This window comes from Engystomops pustulosus, chromosome 2 (assembly GCF_040894005.1).
Source record: "Engystomops pustulosus chromosome 2, aEngPut4.maternal, whole genome shotgun sequence".
Classification (NCBI taxonomy): domain Eukaryota; kingdom Metazoa; phylum Chordata; class Amphibia; order Anura; family Leptodactylidae; genus Engystomops; species Engystomops pustulosus.
The window spans coordinates 163604844-163629328 of record NC_092412.1 but is presented as its reverse complement, the minus strand read 5'-3'; the positions used below and the strand labels follow the sequence as shown (position 1 = coordinate 163629328).

Genomic DNA, 24485 nt, shown 5'->3' with positions numbered 1-24485 from the left:
ACCCCCTGAAAATCATACACTTGCAGTGATTGCAGAAACAAGTCTATGGCAAACAAATACAGCAGTGGCACAAAGATCCGGCAGAGCAGAAAGGGAGTTGCCGGATTATAAAGTGGAGGTTTTCAGCCAGCGCACCATGCAGTGGTACGCTGGCCCATTAAATTTTCAGCAGCTGGCCCCCGAGTGCCCTAGGAGGCGAGGATGCACACGCACGGCAATCCGGGGAAGAGCAGGATCCGGGAGAGGCCAGTGAGACGGTGGGGTTGCAGTGGGTGCACACGGAGGACCATGGGTGCAGAGTGGCACAATGACACATTGAGTATGAAAGTGGCAGCAACATGGTAGGCCACAGTGTGGCACAATGATAGAGCGTGGAGGTGGCAGTAGCAGCAGGAGGTCAGAGAGTGGCACAATGACAAATTCTGGAGGTGGCAGCAACATGGTAAGCCAGAGTGTGGCACAATGATAGAGCATGGAGGTGGCAGTAGCAGCAGGAGGTCAGCGGGTGTCACAATGACAAATTCTGGAGGTGGCAACAACATGGTAGGCCACAGTGTGGCACAATGATGGAGCGTTGAGGAGGCAACAGCAGGAGTTCAGAGAGTTACACAATCACAAATTCTGGAGGTGGCAGCAACATGGTAGGCCACAGTTTAGCATGATGACAAAGTGTGGAGGTGCCAGCAGCAGCAGGAGGTCAGAAAGTGGCACAATGACAGAGTGTGGAGGTGGGTGACAATTCCAGTCCCCGATAAAGATGGTGGGAGGCAGATGGAGCAACTGGCAGCAGATGTGTGGCATCAGGTTGGTGGCAGCATTAGAATATTGGCTGAGGCAGATAGTTAGAATCCAGACTCATTTCTCAACGTTTTGGGGAGGCGTCATGGCTGATCTAATGTGATGCATTAGGCATTGGTGTGTTTAAATCCTGGCCGATCCACGGCTGATTCATCTTGACAAAGGTCAGTCTCTCCACATTACGGGTGGACAAGCGGGTTCTCCTTTGGGTAACGATGGCCCCCGCTGCACTGAACACACCTTCTGATGCCACACTACTGGCCGGGCAGGACAGCTTCTCTAATACAAACTCAGCAAATTGCGGCCACACAGCTGTCGAGTAGTTCAGGGGATCTGGACTGATTTAATGCCATTCGCAGTTTCACCGTAAACCAAGTAGGCCACCACCTGCTTGTGCAGGGTCTGCTCCATGTCCTGCTGCTGCTGGTGGCGGCTACTCTCCTCACTAGGCGGGTGAAGGAAGTTGCTCATTAAGCACTCCAAACTTAAGCTTCTGCTGATGGAGCTGCTACTGCTCCTACCCCCCCCCCATCTCCCCACAGCAGCTGTGGCAGTAGTACATCAGTGATGACTGCTAGGAATCCCCTGGTCAGACCTGACAGAGGATAGACAATGGTGCACATAGACAGCTGCCAACTGTCTGCACAATATTTCTTTATACTACGCCAGTTGTTCCTCCCTCACTGCTGACTCACGGCCACAGTAGCGACTTGCAGCCTGACGTGCAAACTGACACATCATCATCGATTTGTGTTTCCTTGCCACTGCCATTCTCTTCAACTGTCACAGTATTCACAGCCTCACTACTAACAAGTGCAACATATTCCCGTGCCACTCTCTATAACTCTACTTTCCTGCCTACTGTATGAAGCAGTGGATGTCTTCCCCACCTCTTCACTGCCAAGCAGCTCCTGACTGTCCTCAAAGACTTCGTCCTCGCTGTATAGTGGCGCTGATCCCAGACCACCTAGTAGATCTCTGGCTGAGTGAAATGAACAGGACAGAGGCTGGTTGAGGACAGGTGAGGGCCGCTGAACTGCTCCTGGGCCATGTCAACTAAGTGTTGTATCTGACGAACCCACGGACTCTAGGCTGGCGTTGTCAGATGTTATTTGCGAGGAAGTGGATGACCTAGTCAACCAATCAACAACCTTTGGGTTGTTGATCAACACACTGCCACTAGATAACAATGGCAGTTCTTGCCTTACAGAGTCACCCCTGCTGCGACATCCCCTTACTGTGCTGCGACATCTGCCTGCTCCACCTGCCACCTTTCTGTCTGACATAGTGGTTAATCAACTATATGGAATTGACACATATTTCTTCCTCTCAACTTCAGCAACACAAAAGAACTGTTATTTGGGGTATACACATACCCCAAATGGACACCCTGGGATAGGAGCAGAAATCACTACAGAAACTGTGGATTTGACACAGATTTCTTCCTATTCACTTCAGCAACAAAAAGAACTGCTATTTGGGGTATACAGATACCCCAAAACGGACACCCTGGAATTAGAGCAAAAATCACTCCAGCAACTACGTGGATTTGGCACGTATTTCTTGCTTTCAACTTCAGCAACAAAAAAGAACTGCTATTTGGGGTATACAGATACCCCAAAACTGACACTCTGGAATTAGAGCAAAAATCACTCTAGCAACTACGTGGATTTGGCACGTATTTCTTGCTTTCAACTTCAGCAACAAAAAAGAACTGCTATTTGGGGTATACAGATACCCCAAAACGGAGACCCTGGGATAGGAGCAGAAATCACTACAGAAACTAGGTGGATTTTACACAGATTTCTTTCTATTCACTTCAGCAACAAAATAAAACTGCTAATTGGGGTATACAGATCCCCCAAAACGGAGACCGTGGAATTGGAGCAGAAATTACTACAGAAACTATGTGGATTTCACACAGATTTCTTCCTATTCAATTCAGAAACAAAAAAGAAATGCTATTTGGGCTATACAGATGCCCCAAAACAGACACCCTGGGATAGGAGCAGAAATCACTCCAGAAACTGTGTGGTGGCACAGGAGATCACCCACCAGAAACCTCCTATCTGGGAGATCTCCCTTGGCACCTCGATTTTTAAATGATTCCTCCTCTTAAATGCCTGTCCGTTGTAGTATGTACCAGAGGTGAAGGAGGGAGGGCAGCGGCTCCAGGCATTTCTGAAAGGCTCCTGACGGGCTCACTCTGGTTATTGGGGGGAAGATCTGATCTAGAAGGACCTGACTCATCTGTGGGGCTTGATGTTAGAGGGAGAATTCGCATATATCACCTCATACAACCACCTGCCCCTATCCACCTCTATGTTATTATCAGATGGCTGCACATCCGAGACAGACCCCTTCATCCCCCATCCCATCAGGTTCATCAGAATGTCCACCAACGTTCTAGTCTCTGTCCTAACAATACAGTTCTCCTGGGAAAACGCATCCATCTGACACACATAAGAAAATGCACTGTCCTGCTGCTGCACAGTCTCTGCTGGGACTTGTACCACAACTCCATGCTCTTTTTCAGTGACTGCAAACAGAGGTCTGCGGCTGATTCAGTGAGCATCTGGGATCCTGGTTGTAGGGTCACAGCTCTGCTTCTGCTGCAAGAAGTGCTCTCTATTCTAATATGATTTGGCAAGGGGTCCCATCTTCTCCACAACACAGTCCATGCGAGTGCAGCTAAGAATCATACAGTTTGTTACTCTCTGGGTGTGCCGTTTTAAGGCTATGCAAACAGTCTATCGGCTTCTGCAGCATTTGCTTATGGTGGCTAAGATCCCCCATTCTCCTTGCCAGTCGTGTGATCTCCTCTGACAACCGCAGCTCAGGCACTTGCACAGTCTCCTTCCCCTGCTGTGCTGGTCGGAGTAGTGCTCCAGGGGGTTTGGAGCACCAGTCTCCCTTGCTATCCCAGACTTTCAGCTTGCAGTGGCAGGGCTTGAGGCCAGTTCACACAGTACAGGAACATTTTGCGGCTTTACTGCAGATCTTTTGTTTGGCCTACACAGGCCATGCTGGATACAACAAGCTTATGATGCAGGTTTTCTTGCAGAGTTTGTGACTCCAGTTATGTTCTCTTCTGTCTGGGTGCAGGAGTGGGGGGCTGTGCAGCTGATGCTTGTCCTACACTCTGTTTCACCACCGGTGCTCCATGCTGTCTCGGCTTGGGACTTACTTCTTTAAATGCTGCAGTCACTTTTATCTCTTGTTCCTTCTTTACAGCAATTTTCTGTTGGCTTTCTTGCTTGCCGATGACCTTGGGATTTCCATTCCTTGTAGAAATTGGGTCATGCATGGGGAAGCCTGGGTCATGCATGGGGAATCTCCCCACACAGGGTGTCCCTGACTTAGGCTGTCTCCAGGCATCAGGAGACTCATGAGGACTACTCTCACACTTCCTCACCCTTAGAAGTCAGTACAGGCAGTCCCCAGGTTGCATACAAGATAGGGTCTGTAGGTTTGTTCTTAAGTTGAAATTGTATGTAAGTCGGAACTGTATATTTTATCATTGTAATCCCAGCCAAAACTTTTTTGGTCTCTGTGACAATTGGATTTTAAAAATGTTGCGTTGTCATAAGAATCAGGATTAACAATAACTCTTCATTACAGACACCTTTGATAACTGTTACAGCCGTTTATTGTAGCCTAGGACTAAAGTACAATAAATTTCCAATATCCAATGGCCCGTTTGTAATTAGGGATCGTATGTAAGTTCTTAAGTGGAGGACTGCCTGTATTATAGTAGTTCTTGTAGGGGCAGAAATATAGTAGTTATATTCTTGTACATAAGGGGCAGCATTATAGTATTATATTCTTGTACATAGAATGCAGTATTATAATATATAATTTCACTTAGGGGAAGTATTATAGTAGTTACATTCTTGTTTATCGGAGAAGGTATTGTAGTTTTATTTTGTATATATAAGGCAGTATTAAGCTGTGTTCTTTTAAAAAGCTTTATTCCTGTACAAGGGAGGCAGTATGACTCTCTTTCTGTGCACTGTACATGTTGATTGATACCATCTATCAACAGTTTGTGTTGAGTTTAGTAACTCCACCACATCACATTGTCACATCTACTTGGTTTGACCCTGTCCACTGAATTGGGACACTTTTAGAGTTTTTTCAGGGCCAATTTAAATTCCCAGTCCGCCCCTGGTTATAGGCTTGCCTAAAGAGATAGGTTTTTAGAGCAGGTTTGAAAATGTGCAGGTTGGGTATTAGTCTAATAGTCCGGGGTAGGGCATTCCATAGAATTGGTGCAGCTTGAAAGAAGTCCTGGAGACGTGAGTGAGAGGTTCCAATTAAGATAGAGAACAATCTAAGATCACTGGCAGATAGAAGAGCATGGGTTGGGCAATAGACTGAGATCAGACAGGAGAGGTAGGGAGGTGCAACATTATGCAGAGCTTTGTGAATGAGGGTGATTATTTAAAGGAGACAGGCCACCAGTGCAGTAACTGGCAGAGGCTGGAGGCATCTGTGTAGTGTTTGGTCTTAAAAACAAGCATGGCTGTGGTCATGGTGCTTGGTATGGGGACCTGAGGGCTGACCTGGCAGGTCTCCAGCAGGTGGTGTTTGCAATAAATATGGAGGGAGAGGCTGATGTACTGGTTTCTCGCTGGGGCAACCCCTGAGTGTCTGTAGGGTGAGTCCCTGGGTAATAGATGGGAAAGCCCGTGGTGGTGAGCAGCCGTATCCAGGGATCAGACGGAGGCAACGTTGTGAAAATCAATATACAGTTCTTGATTGAACTTCAAACAGCAGGCAACGGCCTTAACATCAGCAAACTTCTTCTGGAAGGAGATAGCTGTCGGGTGAGATTCCTCAGGATGATGGGATTAAAGTTTGGCAAGGTGGCTTCAGGCTGAAGGATGGTGGAGTGCTACAGCAGCAAGGTTGAGGCAAATAACTGGTGATGGAGGTCTGCAGGGCTCATGGCTGCAGACCTTGTGCTGAGAAGTCCTGTGTCTCCCTGGAGAGACCTCAGGGGAAAGAGAGACCACAACCTTCCACACCCAAGGTTTATATAACCTTGGGGTGTGTCCAGCTCAGGTGGATCATCCAACCAGCTTACTCCTTCCTTACACCAATTACTAAGCATATAATTGGCTAACAACATTCACATTGTTAACTGTTTCCTTACCAGACAGTATCTACATCTACAGTTACACAAGTTCCAGGTTCTAGAACCTTCCTAGAGAGGGGATCAGACTCCCTAACAGCTCCTGACCTACAGAGGGCGCTATTCACAACTTCCCACCTGTCTACATATTACCAGGGGTGTTCCATATGGTTCAAAGGAGAGGGCATAGTCCAACACAACACAAAGACAGGCTGCCTCTGGTTTATGGTGACCCCACAGATCGAGATGGAGTGGTCTGGATTGGGTTGGTTAGTAGATGGAGGAAAGACAAGAAGTTCAGTCTTAGAAAGATCAAGTTCAAGAAGATAAAGGACAATGGCAGAGACAATCACTGGTGTTCTGAAATAAGGCAGGAGTGATGTTACATGCAGAAGTATATAGCTGTGTATCATCAGCATATAGATGGTACTGAAAACCAAATCTGATGATGGTTTGTCGAATGGGGGCAGTATAGAGGGAAAAGAGAAGAGGACCTAGGACTGAGCCTTGAGGAAGAAGTGAAGAGAGAGATTCAGAAAAGGGACACTGAGTGTGGTCAGAGAGATATGAAGAAAACCAAGAGAGTGCAGTGTCCTTTAGGCCAATGAAGCAAAGCATCCTGAGAAGGAGCTGGTGGCCCACAATCTAAAATGCTGCTGAGATATCCAAAAGAACAAGGAGAGAATAGTCACCTTTGGATTTAGCTGTGAGGAAATCATTGGAGACATTTGAAAGAGCAGTTTCGGTAGAATGCATGGTGCAAAAATCAGATTGTAGGGGGTCAAGGAGGAAGTTAGCAGAGAGATAACAGGTAAGATGAGAATAGACCAAGCATTCCAGGAGTTTGGAGATGAAAGGTAGATTAGAAACTGACCAGCAGTAAACAGCACTGGACGTGTCCAGGGATGGTTTCTTTAGTAATGGAGTAACAATTGCATACTTTTAAAGTACTTTTAAAGATACGTTTAAAGTACTGGCTCAAAGTAACTGGCTTGTTACTGGCTCAAACAAAGAGAGTGTACAGGGTGAGTTCCAGGAATGAAGGGGATTAATGGAGTTTGTGGATTGCAAAATTATTTCCTGTTGGATACCGTCCATTTTATCTTTAAAGGGAACCTGTCATGAAAAATTTACCTAATAAACCACTATGTTGCCAAGCAGCTGAACACCTTTCAGATTACGTTTCTCTCATGGCCCAGTGTGGTAACATCAGCCAGAAAATCAACTTTGAAGAGAGATGTAAATTGATTGTTTAAAGTCAAGGAAGTGATAATTTTAACACTGAAGCCAAGCTCTCTCTTCCTCAGAAAGCCCTCCTTTACTGTAATTCATGGTTCTGCATCCAGAGACATCACTAACCAGATCTCCAGATCTGTTGCATGATGTCACTCACAGAGGAGGAGGTGTTCAGAGCTCCCCACCTTGATTTCAATGTTAACCGTTCTGCCTCCTTTGACTTTATACAACCAATTTACAGCTCACTTCAAAGTTGATTTTCTGGGTGTTGCCACCACCACCGCAACAAGACCTGTGACAGGTGGCTGCCCCTTAGTTAGTAAAATCTATAAGACCTCTTTGGCAATAAAAATTTGCCCCCGTTCTTTTAAAGGAAAACTGTTACCTACTTTAACCTTATTTAACAAGCAGCACCCACAGTTAGTATATCATTTCTAGCACTGCCTCTTTCATGTGAAATGTATCCCCTTTACCTTTAAAAGCTTAAGCTTTTGCTTAAAGACTGCAGTGGGAGAAGTCCCGATAGATGCCTACATTAATGGCATCTGATTAATTAAGATAATTTTATCTTTAAACCAAGCATGTGATCTACAGAACTGGTAATATGTGGAGGTAAAGTCAAACTTGCAAATACAAGCAGATAAAGATCCAATTAAGACCCAATTTTCATCTTTTATCTCAGGGTCTTTAGCCCATAGCAACATTGTCCTATTGATTTAAAGGTTGAAATCCTTGTCTTTAAAATGTTACCAGAACCATGGTTTTAGCTGCTGTAGAACTAGAAAGAGGCATCTAAATTAGTGCTCCCCCCAGCATCTGATCCTGACTCATCTCTGCCATAATATTAGTTTTCAGCTTTTTTCACTTGATTTTGGAAGTGATTTTTTTTATATGTAAAAAGACAAGATTTCACATAAAGAGGGAATTCTAGAAAGAACATTTCATATCCTACCTAAGGGTCAGGGACGCATCTGCCATGAGGCGAGATGACAATCTCGCCTCAGGCGGCAGAATGGGGAGCCCCTTAAAGATTGGCGACATTTGCCGCTCTAATGTGGGTGATTCGGGCGCCCCTTGAGACCACCAGCTAAATAAATCGCGCCTGTTTCTTTAAGACACAGGCGCGATTTATATGCGGAGCGACGCAGCGCCTATCTGGCTGCTGGCGTCGCTCCGTACTATACAGGGACACAGGCGGCGGATGATGACGTCATGCCGCCTGTGTCACTGTGAAGAGCTGCAATGAAACAGGAGCCGCGCGCCGTGGGAGCATTATGCCTGCAGGTAAGTATGATTTTTATTATTTTTCATGTACAATCCTTAATTTAATGTGGCCAATAAGGGGCAAATACAGCTATAGCGTGGTGGGGATGCTCGTGTATTACTTATATTTGGCCATTATCGCTTTATACTGGGAGGGGGGGGGGTTCTGTGTATGTTATAAGGGCCAGGATCATTTTATACTGGGGGGGGGGGGGCTATTTATTCTATAAGGGGCTAGAGTCCTTTTATACTGGGGGGGGATTGCTGTGTATGTTATAAGGGCCAGAATCGTTTTATACTTTGGACGGGGGGTTGTGTATTCTATAAGGGTCAGAATCCTTTTATAATGTGGGGGAAGGGGAATTCTGTGTATGTTATAAGGGGCCAGAATCGTTTTATACTTTGGAGTGGGGGGGGGAGGGGGTGTATATATTATATGGGGGCAGATTCTTTTTTTCCTTGGGGGGGGGGGCTGTATATATTTATACGGGGCCAGATTTCAGGTGGGGGGTATACAGTATATTACTAAGCTTGGGGGAGGGGATGTCTATGGGATACAGTATATTAGTAAGCTGGGAGGCTGTATATAGGGTACAGTATATTACTAAGCTGGGGGGCTGTATATGGGATACAGTATATCACTAAGCTGGGAGGCTGTATATGGGATACAGTATATTAATAAGCTGGGGGCTGTATATGGGATACAGTATATTACTAAGCTGGAAGGCTGTATATGGGGTACAGTATATTACTAAGCTGGGGGGCTGTATATGGGGTACAGTATATTACTAGGCTGGGAGGCTGTATTTGGGGTACAGTATATTACTAAGCTGGGGGGCCGTACATAGGATACAGTATATTACTAAGCTGGGGGGGCTGTATATGGGATACAGTATATTACTAAGCTGGGGGGGGGGGCTGTATATGGGATACAGTATATTACCAAGCTGGGGGGCTGTACATGGGATACAGTATATTACTAAGCTGGGGGCTGTTTATGGGATACAGTATATTACTAAGCTGGGGGCTGTATATGGGATACAGTATATTACTAAGCGGGGGGGGCTGTATATGGGGTACAGTATATTACTAAGCTGGGGGGGCTGTATATGGGATACAGGATACTACTAAGCTGGGGGGCTGTATATGGGGTACAGTATACTACTAAGCTGGGAGGCTGTATATGGGGTACAGTATACTACTAAGCTGGGAGGCTGTATATGGGGTACAGTATATTACTAAGCTGGGGGGCTGTATATGGGATACAGTATATTAATATGCTGGGGAGCTGTATATGGGATACAGTATATTACTAAGCTGGGAGGCTGTATATGGGGTACAGTATCTTACTAAGCTGGGGGCCGTATATGGGATACAGTATATTACTAAGCTGGGGGCTGTATATGGGGTACAGTATATTACTAAGCTGGGGGGCTGTACATGGGATACAGTATATTACTAAGCTGGGGGGCTGTACATGGGATACAGTATATTACTAAGCTGGGGGGGGGCTGTATATGGGATACAGTATATTAATATGCTGGGGGCTGTAAATGGGACACAGTATATTACTAAGCTGGGGGGCTGTATATGGGATACAGTATATCACTAAGCTGGGAGGCTGTATATGGGATACAGTATATTAATAAGCTGGGGGGCTGTATATGGGATACAGTATATCACTAAGCTGGGGGGATGTATATGGGATACAGTATATTACTAAGCTGGGGGGGGCTGTATATGGGGTACAGTATATTACTAAGCTGGGGGTCTGTATATGGGGTACGGTATATTACTAAGCTGGGGGCTGTACATGGGATACAGTATATTACTAAGCTGGGAGGCTGTATATGGGATACAGTATATTAATATGCTGGGGGCTGTATATGGGATACAATATATTACTAAGCTGGGGGGCTGTATATGGGATACAGTATATCACTAAGCTGGGGGGCTGTATATGGGATACAGTATATTAATAAGCTGGGGGGCTGTATATGGGATACAGTATATCACTAAGCTGGGAGGCTGTATATGGGGTACAGTATATTACTAAGCTGGGGGGCTGTATATGGGGTACAGTATATTACTAAGCTGTGAGGCTGTATATGGGGTACAGTATATTACTAAGCTGGGGGCTGTACATGGGATACAGTATATTACTAAGCTGGGGGGGGGGCTGTATATGGGATACAGTATATTACTAAGCTGTGGGCTGTATATGGGATACAGTATATTACTAAGCTGGGGGGCTGTATATGGGGTACAGTATACTACTAAGCTGGGGGGCTGTATATGGGATACAGTATAGTACTAAGCTGGGAGGGCTGTATATGTGGGTGAATAACGAGGACTTTAAATATATGAGAGCAGGGCTTTATAAAAATAAAGACATTATTATGTATATACAGTATATGTTCATTATTGGGTGCTATATATTTACATTGGTCAGGGGAGCACTGTGTGTAAAATCTGTATTAATAAATTAGGGGTGTTGTATATTGATGTGCTGTACCTGCTATAATTCCAGTAGAATATATATATGTGTAATGAAGGAATGTTTTATATGTGTGGAGAGTGCGGTCAGTTGTGTTTTGAGGGGTATATATTATTTAGGAGCACAGTGTTGTTATCCAGGAAGTAAGTGACTGTAAGTGACTGTGGTATTTTTAGGGACGCTGGGTGAAGATCCTGCATGGAGCTGAAGATATTTGTCCGTGAACTCAGCAGTGATACGTCATGGATTGGAGAACCTGGAATAAAGTCCTACTGATGGAAGAGATTGTCATCTATAAGGTACTAGATGCCACTAATGACTCCCAGAACCTGTAGTCAGTCACATAGTGTCAGTGACCATGCCTGTGGGGATGTTAATTGTTAGTAAAGTTTTCAGCATTTACTAAACAGGGAGTGGGGGGGGGGGGCAGCATTTTAATATTCGCCTCAGGCAGCAAATATGCTAGAATCGGGGTAAAAGTTTATTGGGGTAAAAGTAGGTAACAGCTTTCATTTAAATAAATAGCTTGAGAAGATAAAAAAAACAGTGCTAGTGCACGGTATAAAAAGGTACAAGTATAATATATATTAAGTTTAGCATACTCCACATACTAACCTCAACCACACAATCCTTGTCTATGGCAATGCTCCCCTTCATCTCCTTGCAATCTTCACTTACATAGTAGCTCAGAACTTTTGGTTTTAGCACAAACCATCGCTCTGTCCACATCCTCCTCAAAGTGGCTTTTTTTAGAAGATACCCCTGACATAACAGAAAAGGTACTTTAGTATCATAAAATAAAACAAAAGGAAATTTTACTTTGTGAAGTTATACTTTTAAGATGGCAATATGTGCATGGCACTCATGGAATTATACAAATATGGTTTAAAAAACAATCTCAAATTTCAACCCTTATCTTAAACACCCAACAATTATCTTAAATACCAAATTACTCAATATCTGGTGCATCAATAGTAAACTGCACTGTTATTATACAGCTTGGTGTTCAAATGAAGCATATCTGCTGTTACTATCTCTGTATCTATGAGTAAATTTCCCTGGTTCATCCTTTTTGATTTTGAAGGTAGATTTTCTTTAACCGTTTAAAGGACATCTACCACCAGGATCAATGATTGTAAACCAAGCACACTGACATACTGGATTGGACCCCCTCTAGCAGGATCCACTCTTCTTTAAGCTTCCTATGCCCTGTTTTTAAGAAAAAAAGGCTTTAAAAATTATGCAAATCAGCCTGAGGGGCTCAAGGCTGCAATCTATTTGTGTACATTAACCTGTAACTTGGCGCTCAGCGTCTGATATATCAGACACAGGTGCTCCTGCATTTGTGCGGAATTTATTGCGCAGCATTTACATTGCACTACATTTTGGCTGGCAAACGTGACATGGCACTCCATATTCAAACTTGTGAAAACAGAGCTCCAAAAGAAAAAAATTTGCTCCTTCCCTTCACAGCCCTACTGTGTGCCCAGCCTGTAGATTATTGCCACATATGGGGTATTGGTCACATGGATATGTTAGTGTTGAACAGTTTTTTTCCACACGAAGAGACACTGGTTAGCTTTTAAAAAAAGGGCTGAGCCTTAATGTACAAACTGGCTACGTCCTTAAGAGGTTAAAGAAATACAAAATATGAAACTGTATCACAGCAAAACTACAATGTATATACTGAAGAGATACATAGTATGAAAAGTTGTAACAACAATATCATAGTGCACAGAGCTGACTACAATAAAGTAACACGCTACACTATTACAATATAGTGATAGTATATGGAATTCACCACTGATTGAATATATGAGCAAAGAGGGACCCAATAAAATTTGGAATTTTATCCACTTTAGATACATCACAAACAGCAGTGGGAGTTTTGCCTTATCTGTGGATAAAAAAATTGTGATTACAAAGCTCAATGTTGTAATAAGAGGACAAAATAGTACTACTTATTTATCCCTTCTCATAAAGTAAGGAGAAAGACATAAATCTTAACCAGAAAACCTACAACAATGGTGGTTACAGATTGCATTTATTTGTGACCTTATACCACACCCTCCTATATTCCCTCATTTAAAGGGGATTGCATGGTTAAATAAGGCAGTGCTCACTGCATGCACGTGGGAGAAGAGAAAATCCTGTTCTCGCCCTACAAGTTAATTATTATTTTTTCTTGTGTGTATATAAAGTAAAGAGAAGTAATAAAAGCTATATTTTATCTACCACTCATTCCTTCTGCACATAACCATCTTCCATATTGTGAATAAATTAAAATGTTAGCTACCTCCCCATCTGCCTCTCAGACTTAGGCCCGTTCCACACTTGCGAGTGTAATTGCGATGAACTCGCATCACACTTGCAACGCATGCTGCCGGGAACGCACGGCCCGAACGCTGCACACCGGGAGTGAACTCAGCATGTCAGTTCATTGTTTACATAACAGCATAACACATAGATTCCATTTTTTAAATAGCTTAATCCCTTACCGATGCATGCCGTAATAGTACGGCGCGCATCTGGAGTGGGTAAAAATTATGTGTAAAAATTAGGGGTTAATATAGCAGAATTTGTAAGATCAATATGGTGTAAATTCTAAACCAGGTTCAGCTAACACATGGGGTTAAGATTTCTTTATTTTATATCTTTAATTTTTTTGGTTTATTTTATTATTTTAAGTACTTTCCATAGCCCATTTTTTGCAAGGCTACTGCCCTAAGAATAGCTTATAGCTTAAGTTTATAGCTTAAGGCTCAGATACATTTTTTGTAATCTGAGATGCATGGTTATAACTTTCAAAAACTTTAACTTAGCAAAGTGATTGTGAAATGGCTTTTTCTTGTCATATGTTGTGTGGCTTAGTGGTTCAAGTCCCAACATCTGCAAAGAGTTTGTATGTTCTCTCCATGTTTGCGTGGGTTTCCTCTGGGTCCTCCAGTTTCCTCCCACACTCCAAAACATACTGGTAGGTTGAATAGATTGTGAGCCCCATGGGTACAGGGACCAATTTGGCAAACTTTTTTCAGCGCTGCATAGTTTGTAGGCACTATATAATTAAAGAATTATTATTATTACTAATATTTTTTAAAAAAAGGAATTTTCAAAAGTTATTGGGGCAGATTTACTTACCCGGCCCATTCACGATCCAACGGCGCGTTTTCTGCGCTGGATTCGGGTCCGGCCGGGATTTATGATGGTAGTTCGCTGAAGTCCGCTGGAATGCCTCAAAATACACCGGCCTATCCTGGATGAAGGTGAGTGAAATTTTCGCGACACAATTTTTTAAAAAATGCAGCGGTTTTTCCGAATCCGTCGGGTTTTCGCTCGGCCACGCCCCCCGATTTCCGTTGCGCGCATGCCGGTGCAGATGCGCCACAATCCGATCGCGTGCGCCAAAATCCCGGGGCAATTCAGGTACAATCGGCGCAAATCGGAAATATTCGGGTAACACGTCGGGAAAACGCGAATCGGGCCCTTAGTAAATGACCCCCATTATCTCTTTTTCAGAGAGTTAGCATTACCAAATTAGTTACTAAATAACATTTCCCATATGTCTGCTTTATGTTTTCATAATTTTTATGTTGTACATTTTCGTATAGATTCACTTTTTTAACACTTTTTATTGCACCTTATGTTTGATAAGATAGGTAAATATCATAATTTTTGGTGGGTTTTTCTTTTTTTATGCTGTTTTTCATACATGTTTAATAATGATTTTGTTTTATTGTGCAAGGTCATTACGGACATGTTGATACTATATATGTGGGGTTTATATGGGGATTTTCACTTTTTCTATTATATGTAAGTGGTATACGTAAAGGCTCTTTGGGGACTTTTTTTTCACTTTTAAATTCATTTTTTATTTAAAAACATTTTTTTACTTTTCCCACTATGGGACATGAACAGCAAACCTTCGATTGCTTGTTCATTATAATACTCTGCAATACTGATGTATTCCAGGGTATTATCACTGTTAGCCTATGCTGGTGCATAGGACCTTACAGGCATTTACTATGGACAGCCTTGAAGTCTTAGATCAGACCCCAGAGTTTCCATATTGATGATTGATGCCCCCGAGAAATGCTTTGGGGGGATGAGGGTGAGCTGATCGAGCATGGAATCTCCCTGCATGTATTTAAATGTTGTGGTCGCATTGACTGAAGTCACGTTAATCGCAGCTAGGGAGTACCTCAATGGCACAACCTAGGACAATGGGGGTCATTTACTAAGGGCCTAACAATTCCGATGCTCTTCAGTGCAGCAGCGCCACCTGGTGGACGTCGGAGAAACTGCCTTAATGAATCCCGGCCGGACTCGAATCCACCGCCGCTGGATCGCGAATGGACCGGGTAAGTAAATCTGCCCCATTGTTCTCAAAATCAAACCCCCCCCCTTAAAAATGGAACCTTTTAAAAAATCTTCTAAAGAACGTCCTGTGAAAAACACATACCATATGGGAAAATGCATAAGAGAAACAAGAAAAAAAATGTGGTTAACTAATACTGTAAGGCAAGGAATAAACGAGAAATATAAGGTTTAACCACTTAACGCTGAAGCCACTTTTCACCTTCCTGACACGGCCCATTTTTTCAAATCTGCCCTGTGTCACTATAAGTGGTTATAACTTTGGAACGCTTTAACATATCCAAATGATTTTGAAATTGTTTTCTCGTGACACACTGTACTTCATGTTAGTTACAAAATTTTGGTGGTATGTTTTGCATTTATTTATGAGAAAATCAGATATTTGGTGAAAATTTGGCAAAATTCTCAATTTTCGAAATTCAAAATGTTCTACTTTTTCCACACATGAGTCATAACACCAGAAAACGTAATAACTAACATTCACCAAATGTCTACTTTATACCCCCGTGTTTTTTTGTACATACTATCATTTTTGTAAGCTGTTATGGGGCTTTGAACGTTAGGTGCAATTTTTCACATTTTCATAAAAAAAGCTAAATCCTGCTATTGAGGGACCCTCTAAGGTTTGAAGTCACTTTGAGAGGCCTAAATAAAAGTAAAACCCCATAAATTATAGAAACTACACCCCTCAACGTACGTAAAACAACTTTTATGAAGTTTGTTAACCCTTTAATTGGTTTACAGGGGTTAAAACAAAATCGGATGCAATTTTGAATTTTTATTTTTTTTTTACTAAATTAATGTGTTTTTCATAAAATGTTCTAATTCTCAGTGGATAAAATACCAAAACGCTCCACAAAATTTGATATACAATCCCTCCTGCGTATAACAATACCCCATATGTGGTGGTGACTGCTGTATGGGCACACGCCAGGGCATCGAAGGGAAGCTGCGCCATTCACAGCAGATTATGCATTGTCACTTTATAATGGCTATACAATCTTTATTTTTTGGCAATTTGGACATATAAGGGCTTATTTTTTGCGACATGAGATGCACTTTACAAATACTTCATTTTAGTGGGTCTGTAGCTTTTTGATGAGATTTTATTAACTCTTTAATGTATGGAGGAAAAGAAAATTGTTACTTTTGGGTTCTTTTTTTTTGTATATTTTGGGGGTCGTACACCGTACACTAAAAATACTATAATATTTTTTATTCTCTAGATCACTACGATTACGGTGATACCTCCTCTACAGCCAATCCCGAGTGTGGGGAGTTATTCATATATTTGAAAAGGTCACATGTTTCCCTAGGCTGGGGGGGAACTGCTCCTTTCCAGACCCTCCTATTGGCAACTGCCTAGTCACACAGCAGATGCTAATGAAAGGTACAATATAACATATCTTTTTTTCTGTAAAACCTATTTTTCTATACAAAAACACTGCATTGTATGTTTTATGCTCTGTGGGGACTGGGGGAGTGCTAAAAATGGGTCTCCCGGTGACAGGTTCCCTTTAATGTCAGGAACTCTGCCACTAGTCATCATGATCTCCAATGGTGGACTCAAGGACATTAATTTATCTTTATTGTGCGTATCCAGCAAAGTGGCCAACCAGTAATAAACACTGGTGGTTATGGGAAAAACCTACTCTTCCTCTCCATGCGTTAAAAGATGCAATGGGAAGACCTGGCCCGTCCCCTCAGTGCTTTAAAATAAGTATTAGGAAAACCTGGTCATTCACCTGAATGCCTTTAAAAGGTGCAATTAGAAAAACCTGACCCTTCTCTCACAGCCCACATGCATGGACAAGCTGTCCTCGTTAGGTGCCTTTTCCTCCTTCACATCCCACCAGCCACACACGATGCATTCATACATCCCTCATAGACTGACATTGCCCGCACGGAGCAATACGTACCAGTCAGGACATGTCCTATCTTTTACCCATGTTACAGGCCATTGAAAATCTTTCCCCATGTTACGGACCATTGCTATGGGGAGGGGTCACCCCTCCTCCACTCCATTGCGGCTGACGTATGCCCGCCCGTCCGTAGCTGAGCTCGCATACGTCAGTGTGCATGTAGCCTAAGCCTGTGAGCGGCACTGGGGTTCACTCCTCCTCCACCAAAACTGTCCCACTGGACAGTGGAGTACCTGTCCACCCTTTGGACCACCAATCCACCCTGTGAGCCTTGAGTAAAATGGCTTGACACATGTTCTTCCTCTTGTTCCTCCTGTGCAACCATTACATCCGCCATCAAGGCCTCAAAAGCTTTTTCGAGCAAATAGATGATATGTATGCGTAGCGATGATGATAGTGTCATCTACACAGACTATATTGGCGGCTTTTTGAAACCAGTGCAACATGGCACAAATGTCCCTCTGGAAGCCCAGTTGTTGGTGGTAAAGTGCCGTTTGTCACTACTACGACTCAATCGGGAGCTCTCGAACTGGACTATTGGTTGCTCACACACCGTTTCCATCATATGCAAAAAGGTGAGGCAAGGATTGATGTCCAGCAATTTTTGGTGTTGGAAGCAGAAAAGTAGTAGTGGCTGGCAATTGTGTGACATCCACCACTGGGTATTGTGGGACAGCTAATGGTAAAAGATTTTTAAAGCTATCTGGAATGGTAGCTTTTCAAAGGCCAGCAATATTGCACCAGGGCTTGTAGATGAAATGCGCCAAACTTATGCTTTTTATCCATTGTTTGAGGGCATAGATAGCTTTGCGCATCCCTGGGATGGTGTGTAAAGGATTAGTGATGGTTGTGGTGGTAATATCAAATGCTCCCTTTGCGGGGAGACAGGTGGCCTTGTCACTCAAAAGGCGGTGGTAGAGGCTTAGACAGCAGCAGGAGTCTCAGGTGTTTCTATTTAGTTTTTGGTGTTACCACTGCAGCTCATGTTTTGTTTGCCGGGGATCTGGTCATATACATGGTGCTCAGATTGGGCCCTTAGTAAATGACCCCCATTTTGTCTACTGAAAATTGCTTGAAAAAGGAGTTTTTGTGCTCAGCCAGGGGCACGGTAGGCTTTTTTTTTTTGCTATCTTTTTGCACCTTCTCCTGGCTTTGTAGGGCAATTGTGTGCAATTGCCAACATTAAATGTAAATGGGCTCAGAAAAACATTCTGCTCAGGCACACTTAACTGTCAGCATTTGGCACAGTGCAAGCTCTGTGATGTCAATGGTACAATGCTAAAGTTGAGAATAACCTTTCACTGTAATCCTCCCTGTGGTAATAGAAACTCCTAAGAAATGTGCCTGCTTTGGGTGGCGTGTTCTAACCACAATGGCGGGTAGACACGTGAGAGTATCTCCATCCTGGGCTCCAGTTAATGGGACCTGCAAAACTGTTTCTTATGGGGAAATTGAGCCAGTGATGCACCTCAAGACGACTTCAGGTCTTGCCCTAGTTTCAAACTCCGTCCAGTCACTCAGTGACCTGCCATAGTGCTTGGATAGCGAGTTCTACATAAATATATTTTGCCTCTATAAACTTACTTGTAGATTGTTAGATTCACCACAGAACCCACTCAATATACTTAATCTCTGAAAGTCATATAGGAGTTGAAAAGATCTCTATGTGGCATTTTAATTTTTACATGGTTCCCATTAGAAAGGAAGGATTCTTAAGCAATCCTCTAACAGGATATGTTGCATGATCTGATTAAGGTCCACCATGACCTGAAATTCATTCTCGACCGTGGCCAAAAGCATCTCTTCCAATCATGTGCCCACTCATACTAAGAGTGGGGCAACAAACCATGTTGGCTTAGGTTCTGAAAGAAAGACAGGCTTCATCTTACATCCTCACACACCTAAGGACCTAGACAATTACCTTGAGGAAACTGCCATTCCCTTCAACTCTCGTATGACTATCTCCAATCTGGAACAACCTACCTCCGTAATTAAATTACTGCAGTCTAGGAAAAGTCCTAGTCCAGATTGTTCACTAATTGCTTAGAATCTAACGTTAGGTGCTTTTTCTTCATATCCTCATTTAACTCAATTTCCTCTCAATTTCCTTTATGCCCATGTCACTGACCTGCTTAAGGAAGGAACGACCCACAGTTTTGAGTGAGCTATTCTCCTATTTCCCTCATTGACTCAGATGCTAAAATCTATGCTAAGCTGGTGGACAATCACCTGGTTTTGCCTGCTGGACTGCTAGTCCATCTGGATCAGGTTGGCTTTTTTCCAACCTGAGAAGCTAAAGATAACAAACTTAAGACCTTCTCACTAATCCACTCTTTATCTTTCTTGAATCCTAGAGACAACCCCTATGCATTTTGCCAGAGGTCCTAATATGCTACCTTAAGTTAAAGGCCAGTATCATTCCCCAAACATTTATCCATTTCTGCAATTATAAAGTGAATGCAGCAAGAGTGTGCCCATGAGTACTGGCCTTGACACATTTCTAGTATGATCGCTACAATCTAGCTTCCTCATTACCTGGCAGGAGAAATCAATTAATTTGGACATCAACATATTCACTGACCTACCATATATACTCGAGTATAAGCCGATCTGAGTATAAGCCGAGACCCCTAATTTTACCACCAAAAACTGGGGAAACCTATTAACTCGAGTTTAAGCCGAGGGTGGGAAATGCATTGGTCACAGACCCCCCCAGTATATAGCCAACCAGCCCCCTATAGTATACAGCCAGCCCAGCTTGCCACCAGCAGTATACAGCCAGCCCACCCTGCCCCCAGTAGTATACAGCCAGCCCAGCCTGCCCCCAGTAGTATACAGCCAGCCAAGCCTGCCCCCAGTAGTACACAGCCAGCCCAGCCTGCCCCCAGTAGTATACAGCCTGCCCCCAGTAGTATACAGCCTGCCCCCAGTAGTATACAGCTTGCCCCCAGTAGAATACAGCCTGCCCCATGTAGTATACAGCCCAGCCCAGCTGGGCGAAAAAACATGGCAGCGCCCAGCAGAAGAAAGAAGACGGCGCGGAAGCCTGAAGACTAGCCGCCCGGACATCGGGGGAGCCGCCCTGCGCATCGGGGCCAGCGGAGGGTGAGTATATAAGTTTATTATTTTTTAAGTATTTTTTATTTTTAGATTGACTCATGTATAAGCAGAGGGGACGTTTTTCAGCACATTTTTTGTGCTGAAAAACTCAGCTTATACACGAGTATATACGGTAAGTTCTACCTACTCTCTGAATTATGTATCTTTCCTCTCTTCCTTGAAGACCACCTTGCAATCTGAATCTGAAACATGTAAACGTTTACTTGTGTAAACTGAATCAAAATGACGGTTCTTTTTTAAGATGACTTTTATATCTACTCCAGACAATACTATAGACGCTCCCTTAGACATTTGTCACACAGAGGCAGCACCTACTCAACAACTTGTTGTAGACCACTTGGTGTCGCCAGATCTCCTCTCATCAGGAGGAATACCCAAGAGGCTTAAAGTGTAACCGTCATTTCAAAAACCTTTTGATATGCTGTAGGGCAGGTAATTTTAAACATTTTTGCAATTGGATTAGTTACCCGAATCTTGCTCCTTTCTCTTGTATTCTGCAGACTTCCCCTACATGTCAGCAATCTCACATATGTCTGTTGCTAAGCTCCTCCCGTCTTCAGAAAGAAGCTGAGACTACTGAGGGAGAGACACGCCCCCATCTCTCTCCCTCCAATCAGCTGATTACCTCATGTCTCACTGCCCCAGCACTCAGTCATGCACAAGGAGAAGCCATCACTAATGTTGTGATCAAACATCTAAACTCTTATCTCTCATCAGCTTTCCCTACACTTGTGTATAAACACATAAGCCACACAGACAGAAACTGCAGCCCCCCTCTCCCCCCATCACTATACACAAGAAAATGGCAGGAGACAATCTCCAAGTCTGCAAGCTCTGCCCTCATGTGCTGTGCTGGATAGATAGACAGACAGATAGATAGATAGATAGATAGATAGATAGATAGATATGGGCTAAGTAGATAGATATGAGATGGATGCATACAGTGTCATTGGTCAGCAGCAGGGGCTTGTGATGAGGTGACAGGAGGAAGTCCTCCCCCCCCTCCATCTTGCTAATTGTAGTTTTTTTGAGAGCTGGAAACCATGGTTGCTATGGGCCAAAAGAGGTACTAAATGAGGACTGAGAGGCAAAATACTTTTAGGAATAATTCCTAGAAACACCTAGAGCAGAATTATGTATTTTAGGTTTTTTTTGCTCTTCTTGGCACTGTTAGGCTTCTGAGAGGACCATGACCCATATTTGTTTGAGGGGCCCCAACTTTCAACCTTTCTGGCACAGTAGGTGAGCTCTTGTGCATGACCTTGATAACTCCAACTTGATAACTTCACCCTCCTAGCATCCATCTTACCCACTTCTATACCAAAGGCTAAGAGGTCCTTGGTGGGCTTTATGCATATTGCTGCCCGCTTGATTCCCAGACTGTGGAACTCCTTCAGAACCCCCTTGGTATTTGAATGCTTTCAGGAAATTCTCCACCTCCAGCATAGGGAAAAACTTCTGTCTAGCTCTGATAGTAGACCTAAGGCTTACCGCCAGACTTGGGGCCCCTGGATAACTTGCCAATCCTCCCCAATAATTACCACTTATACTTAATTGCCTGTGGAGAAATTATTGTGAGGTGAGGCACTTATACATCCACAAAATCCACCTTTCTCCTACTGCATTTCTTTCCTCTCTGTCACAGGTGCTTTTGCAGCCGTTCCAGGCAAACTTACATGTCCACGCTCCAACAACTACTCCTATAGTGCAGCGGGTGCGTGCACTTCAGCTCTGTGAAATTTAAAGGGCCAACGTGCCGCTAATTGGTGCTGGCAAGCCACTGCCCTGATATATAGCCTGTCTCTTCCTGTTACCCCTGCCGGATCTTTGTGCCTTGTAGCCTTTGAGAAACTATTTATTGATATTTATTCTTGTGATTTATCCGTTGTGAGCTCTGCCTCTTTTCACGACTTCAATTCTCTGCCCCCTGTCTTGACCTTCTGCTACGTCCCTGACTCCAATCCTGTGCCTCCTTTCCTGACCAGCTGCCTCACTACAACTCTGTACCTCGCCTTGGCCACTACTGTGAGCAAGTTGTGCCTGTGGAGCGACCTGGTGGTAACCCACTGCAGCAAGTCCAACCTGATTTGTGGCGGGCTCTGGTGACTACTGGGTGCCATTTAGATTCCGCTCCCAGGTGTCAGCTTATGTAATTGCTCGTGGTGGTTCAGTGGATCCACCACCACCGATCCTGACACTTGCTTTTCCCATTTACCTAATTTTTGTATTTCTTTTTCTTATATCCTATAGATATCCTAACAGTTATTGTCCTGCTTGGACTTTAGTCCATTCACAGTACCAATTTTCCATGTCAATTCAATAAAGTGTTAAAGTAATTCAGTTAATCTAGTTAGTAAAGACTCTAGTAAACACTCCATTCTGTCTGTACTTTGTACTTTTATATGAACTTAATTTCTCCACTAAATAACAAGTTACAGGCTCATCTGAATCCTGGCATGTGGGAGTCTTCCATTGGCTTTGTATAATTGTTAGGAATAAACAGAGATCATGTAAATCTGGGATGTGGGAGTTTGGCACTCAATTTGAAATACAATAGTTGACATTGAGAAATTAATGTGGATTAAGGCTCCTTGGAAATATATAATCTAATCTGGTAAAGTCAGATAGTCTGTATTTATTTTCAGTTCCTAGGTCTAATGATATTCTGACTCAATAACCTGGCTGTAAGGAGGTGTTTATAGATAGTCTTATATCTTTGTTTTAACCAGTACTTACACCGAAATCACTTTTTGTCAGATAGTGTCAACTCCATCGAAAGAAGCATGTGGGAAGATTCCAGCTTTATTTAGTGCAGAAATCTTGAAGAAATGCTGGTTACAACGGTGTGAAAAGGATATAATTTGCCAGGGTAGCAGAGACATTCAGATATACACTTTTCCTGACAAAGATGGCTGCATACATGAGGGAGAGGGGAGGAGTTACAATACTGAAGCTAGAGGACAGGAAGACAGGAGGGTCAAAAGGCAAAGCAGTATAACACATATACATGTCAATGAATAGAAACAAGTCCTGGGACATGACACTCCCCGTCTGAAATCTTAAGATTTCATAATATACCAACATTGAAAGAATGTCGTATGAGTCCATAGGTTGTTCTTAAAACCTGTAAACAAGAGAAAAAACAACATGCAAACAATAACAATAAGTCCAAATCTTGAGGTTGAAGATTTGAAATCCTGATGCGAAACTGTGAAGAACTTCAAGTAAACCCATCTTCAGATTGGGGAAGACGCAGTCAGCAAAACTTCCAACAACCCACACAGTAATCCTCAGGTGATATCATAGTCTATGGCGGTATGCTCCCCGCCATAAGCTGAGTGGGTATCCAAGTCACTCATGTGGCTTCTTCTTTTGGTAGCAGAAGCACTAGCTCATGGATAGGACGGAAGAAGACCTTTGCGGAACCTCCCTTTGTTACCTTGACTTCCACTTTGCGAATCTTTCCATCGTCGCTAGGCATAACTTTAGTGATGAGACCCATGGGCCACTCATTACGATGGGCTTCTTTATCCTTTAAAAGAACAAGATCGCCTTCCTGGAGGTTAGGTTTTGAAGTCTGCCACTTTTGACGGCTTTGAAGCATATGTAGATACTCTCTCTTCCACCTATGCCAAAACACATTAGACAGATGTTGCACCTCTTTCCACTGGCGTCTGTAGATGTCACTGTGGTCAAAGGTGCCTGGAGGAATATCAGCAGTTCCGATCTTCTGAGTAAGAAGTGTTGCAGGAGTAAGAATGATTGGAGAATCAGGGTCTGAGGAAACTGGAACTAAAGGCCTTGCATTGATTATGGCAGATACTTCAGCAAGGAAAGTGACCAATGTCTCATGAGTAAGCAAGGAAGACTTGTTGTCCATTAGCATTGATTCAAGTATCCTGCGTGCAATTCCAATCATGCGTTCCCAGGATCCTCCCATATGGGATGAATGTGGAGGGTTAAACACCCAAGTACATTTATTGTTGGTCAAGAAGTTTTCCAATTGTAGTTCCTTGCAAGCTCCCACAAAGTTGGAACCGCAGTCGGACCTCAACTGTTTGACAGGTCCACGAATGGAGAAGAATCTTCTAAGGGCATTGATGAAGCAAGAGGTATCCATGCATTCAATTACCTCAAT

At 43.3% G+C, this 24485-nt stretch overlaps 1 protein-coding gene across 5 annotated transcripts in view; it reads right to left on the bottom strand.

The window, feature by feature from the left end:
* The window catches only part of DEF6 (DEF6 guanine nucleotide exchange factor), a 180059-nt gene that overhangs the window by 62811 nt on the left and 92763 nt on the right, over positions 1–24485 (bottom strand). For 4 of the 5 annotated variants that reach the window (XM_072137195.1, XM_072137191.1, XM_072137193.1 and 1 more), the window contains one exon: positions 11547–11693. The exons of the other annotated variant lie outside the window; for it this stretch is intronic. In XM_072137195.1, coding sequence (XP_071993296.1) covers positions 11547–11693 — 147 coding nt within the window. The remainder of the gene's footprint in view (positions 1–11546; positions 11694–24485) is intronic. 5 annotated transcript variants of the gene reach the window in all.